Source organism: Aspergillus wentii (genome assembly GCF_001890725.1).
Source record: "Aspergillus wentii DTO 134E9 unplaced genomic scaffold ASPWEscaffold_19, whole genome shotgun sequence".
Classification (NCBI taxonomy): domain Eukaryota; kingdom Fungi; phylum Ascomycota; class Eurotiomycetes; order Eurotiales; family Aspergillaceae; genus Aspergillus; species Aspergillus wentii.
This window is the reverse complement of record NW_024467850.1, coordinates 1-4369: the sequence shown is the minus strand read 5'-3', so window position 1 is coordinate 4369 and position 4369 is coordinate 1. Positions and strand designations below refer to the sequence as shown.

The 4369-nt window shown below is 44.7% G+C and overlaps 2 protein-coding genes across 2 annotated transcripts; one reads left to right on the top strand and one right to left on the bottom strand.

The window, feature by feature from the left end:
• Window positions 1-1001: 1001 nt before the first annotated feature.
• Window positions 1002-2003, top strand: ASPWEDRAFT_177891 (MYB DNA-binding domain protein; the record flags this gene model as incomplete). Its single annotated transcript, XM_040831742.1, has 2 exons — window positions 1002-1468; window positions 1601-2003. 2 exons carry the CDS (start codon window positions 1002-1004, stop codon window positions 2001-2003), a joined length of 870 nt encoding a protein of 289 aa, XP_040683212.1.
• Window positions 2004-2329: 326 nt separating this feature from the next.
• Window positions 2330-3264, bottom strand: ASPWEDRAFT_177890 (tRNA (carboxymethyluridine(34)-5-O)-methyltransferase; the record flags this gene model as incomplete). Its single annotated transcript, XM_040831741.1, has 3 exons — window positions 2330-2813; window positions 2925-3049; window positions 3133-3264. 3 exons carry the CDS (start codon window positions 3262-3264, stop codon window positions 2330-2332), a joined length of 741 nt encoding a protein of 246 aa, XP_040683211.1.
• Between the last annotated feature and the right edge of the window lie 1105 nt (window positions 3265-4369).

Genomic DNA, 4369 nt, shown 5'->3' with positions numbered 1-4369 from the left:
TTTTTCCTTTCATTTTCTTTTAAATTATTAAATTATTTTATTTTTATTTTCTCTCTCTCTCTCTCTCTCTCTCCCTCTTTTATTTTCCTGCAGTGGCTGCTTCCTTTCCCCATATTATATTATTATATTACTAGTTCTGAGACTTTCATTTGCTGCCCACTATTGAATCAGCTGTCAATGCCGATGATCTCTTCCTATGTATCTAAAGTTGTTTCATCTTCTATCTCGCCCTCCTATTTCCCTTTTTCCCTTTTCCACTCTAGGGTCTCGATTCTTCTGATTCATCTTCTTTAACTCCCGGTGCTTCTCCTCCAACAAGCTCCCATATCAAATATCTATCATCTGATCCTCCTCTTCTTCTGAACTTCACGCTATCATACTGTGTCATCAGTTAAGCCCACATTTTGTGATAAGCTTCTTGCTATTTTTCTTTTTCCTTTCTATCTTTGCTTTTTCCCCTTCTGGTCCTTCTTCTCTCTTTCTCTCTTCGCTATTATATCATCCTTTCATTTTACCCAGGATCTGCTGGTCATCAGTTTCTTGTCCCAATACCAAACTATCTCGGTGGTTGTGCATATAACCTCCCAGTGTCTAGGTAGTGTCGTCGAGAGGCCTCCTACCTACCAGCCAGCCACACACACAGTTGGGATACAAGTCACTTAGCGTCGTATCATTGGGTCTGGAAAATAAATAAATAAAAAAAAAACCCCCAAAACAAAACAAAACAAAACCGAAGAACCCAACAGGCCTTGTCGTTTCACTTTCCGGGTGGACTTTTGCTATTTCTCTCTTAATTTTTATTTCGAGCAAACTGTTTGATCACGAGAACCTCTACGGCTACATCCAGGATCACGACAGCATACGTCTTTTATTTTATTTTCTTTCTTTTCTTTTTTTTTATCTGTCCCTCCCTTTTCCTTTCAATTCGATACGCTTTCTTGGGCTCTCATCATTTATAACCTTTCCTCGAGAACGAAGAAACTTCGTTGCGAATCGCGCATATGATCGCCTTACAAAACCGACCCATCTTACCCCCCGCCAAAGTGGATATCTCACTGCTACTGAAACCCCAAGATGAGGAGGAAGCCCCCCGGGGAACCACGGCGCCCGCCTTTTCGTCAAGGACGGTTCTTCCAGCCACAACTGTCCCTCCGATGGCTGTAGCAGCGCCAACCCCCATGGCCTCGGTGCCTCCCCTCACCGCTAAAGCCTCGGCCTCAATCCCAGCCAAGCGCCTTCAACCGGCCCACACGACCGAATCTCCGGCTAAGAAGCAGTCAAAGTGGTCTCCAGAGGAAGATGCGTTGATTATCGAGCTGCGGGGTAGTGGGATGAAATGGGAGGATATCAGCAAACGACTTCCTGGACGAAGTGCTATCAGCTGTCGCCTCCATTACCAAAACTATCTCGAGCGCAGAAGTGAGTGGGATGAAGACAAGAAGAATAAGCTCGCAAGATTATACGAGAGGTACGTTGTGTTTGGAGGTTTGGGAAGGGGGGAACTAATCAAAAAGAAGAGGAACACCCCCTCCCCCCAGAAATTACCAGGGATGAAAACATAATGCGATTACATCTTGCTAACTCGAATTTATTTGTACAGGTTCAAAGCAGAAATGTGGTCAAAGGTAGCAGAGGAAATGGCGATTCCATGGCGAGCTGCAGAGGCCATGCATTGGCAACTAGGAGAGCAAGAAATGGCCCGTCGAGCGGGTGTAGTTCCTTTCTCTCTTTCAAGCACAGCCATCGACCCTCCAGCGCCCAGACGCCGGGCCAGTACATCTCTTTCTCGGCCAAGAAAAGGATCCGCATCGCGCACCATTCCTCCTCCCCAACTCCCTTCGGTCGAAGAGCTCACAGCTGGAGTACCGGCGTATGCACCAGTGCCGCCTTTTATTCCACCACCCCGAGATGCCTACCGGATAGGCCGACCCTTGGATTTGAGTGCCAGCCAGAGTGGTCACTTGGGCCCTCATATCGGCCTCCCACCTCGAACCCTTCCATAGGGCCAAGGGGAACGACTATATGTCTTTTGTTTGCGTTGTTACGAATTGCATAGCGCTGGTGGGAGGTATACCTTGATTTGTGGGGAGAGACTTCTTTTCTTCTTTTCCCTTTCATAGATGAATTTCCTTCAATTGTTTATTTCCTTTCTCTGTTTATCTTTTCTTGGTTCATTTTGGAAAATGCCTTTGTGTGAATGATGGAAGCAAGTTGACGATATTTCTTTTGTTCTGTCTCCCTGTCATGCCATATATGAATGACAGAAAAGAAAAGAAAAGACTTCGAGGCTGGATCTCGGAGCACACGCTATGTCCATGTGCCATGGTGTTCATTCATCTATTCGTGTCGCAATTGCCCACCAATTGTCTTTTTCATACCCTGATTTCAGAACATGTCCCCCGGCCCTGCTTATGTCTCGCTCCAGCTCCGTTTCTTCATAGAGATGATAATAGCGATGAAATGTTTTTTGCTGGTCGTTTGAACCATTTTCTGTGACTCTATTCTTCATTACCCAAGGGACCATGATGTCTTGTTGATCACCTTTGTCCCAACCTCTGCGACTGCTCTTCTGTTCGAGAGCCCAAACGTAGATCAAGGCTTTGCCTCCCGGGCGACCTTTTACGCCAGGCTTCAGAGTGCGCAAGATTTCGCCAATCGCCTGGACCCTGCGATCAGGTGTGGACAGGTGGTGGATCACGGCAATTGAAATTGCAAAGTCAAAGAAAGAGTCCGGATGAGGAAGATTAAGGATATCTGCCACAATGGTGGAATGCGGCTGGTGTTTTACAGCAATACGTGCCAGATTTTCAGATCTGCCAATTCGGTCAATCATGAGAACAAGCGGGGCAATTGCAAAAAAAAAAAAAAAAAAAAAAAACCGGGGGAGGAAATCAAATAAGAAAACATGTTATTATAGCACTCACCTATCCGAGGCAATTATAAAGACGTTTCTATTTACAGGCAAATACTTGCCATTCCCACAGCCCACATCTAGACCAATAGCACCGGGATCCAAATCGGTGAGAAATTGTTTGACAATGGGCCATGGCTGTCGACGATATGAGTAAAAAAGAAAGGAATTATAACTTGGGAAATGGTATAGATAACACCATAGACAATGAACAAACATACCTTGAATCGAGTGGAAGAAAAGTGATCCGCAATTTGCTGGTAAACTTCATGGACATGTTTCTCCTCATACACTTCCTGTTCAACCTGAGGGATTTCGGCTGCGGGGGATGATGTGTCGTTTGGAGATGTCATTTTTCCCCCTCTTTTTCCTCTGTGTTTCTTATCTTGCTATTAGCGGTGAGTTCAAATGTGGAATACTTGACGATAATGGCTTCAAGTCCACTACAGACTGGCAATCCAGCGTTTCTTCTGTATCCAAAATCGACCTAGGAAGAAGTGAGGATTTTTCTTAGGCTAGAGCGCCTGAAAGTTACTGTAATCTTACTTGCAACCCCATTCCTGAATAAGGTTCAGGCCGGGTCTACTTGATATCGTGCGTCACGTGGTTCGGAGATTTTCTGATTCAATCACACCAAAGGTTCAACAATGCTGCTGTTCTAGTTCTCAATGATTGCTTAAACAAATCCTATTTCAAGAGCAAATGCGGCTGCTCTGAAAGATGAGATAAAATAAGCGGATCGATTCAGAACCACTGGGCCACACCGTCTGCTGTCTTTGACTGAGACCATGTTTCCACCACATTACTACCTACCTATGCATCAAACAGCACACTCTTCTTGGGTGAAGGTTTACAGGGAGATTCAGCCCCTAGAAATTAACCCTGTATATTTGTTTAGTTCTTGAGTGCTTCTTCTTGGGGGTTGAAAAATATGAGAAAGGGAGGGCTACATGTTTACTGACGGTATTTGCCTTCTCTCATAGCGTGCCCGAGTCTTAAACCATAGGCACAGTTAACCTCTCTATATGGAGACACTACCTAGATAGATAAACAGTATGAAGGTGATAGAAATCAAACAGCATTTCTTACACGTGTTGATGGTTTCCAGTCTATACAGATGAATAGCTGACTAATTACTCCGTATCCGCGTGCACATAGTTATGTGCAATATCTTATCAAATCCTTTTATCGTCGAGTCTTGGAGATTCGGTTTCTCCCACATCAGAGAAGCAGAATCATCTATAGCAACCAATTCCGCTTATTTACCTGGGAAACTGCCGTAAGTGTGATTTATAGTTTTGTTGGAAGCTAATGCCACTTTTCTACCAATCCTGTCTGTTCTTTTGAAGCCCACAGGCAGAAATATCAATGACTGATTGTCTGTCCCTCCAACACCCCCCTCATTTGACCTCTTTAATCGTTAATCCTCATTGAGGCGTACCTTCTCTTTGCTCGATT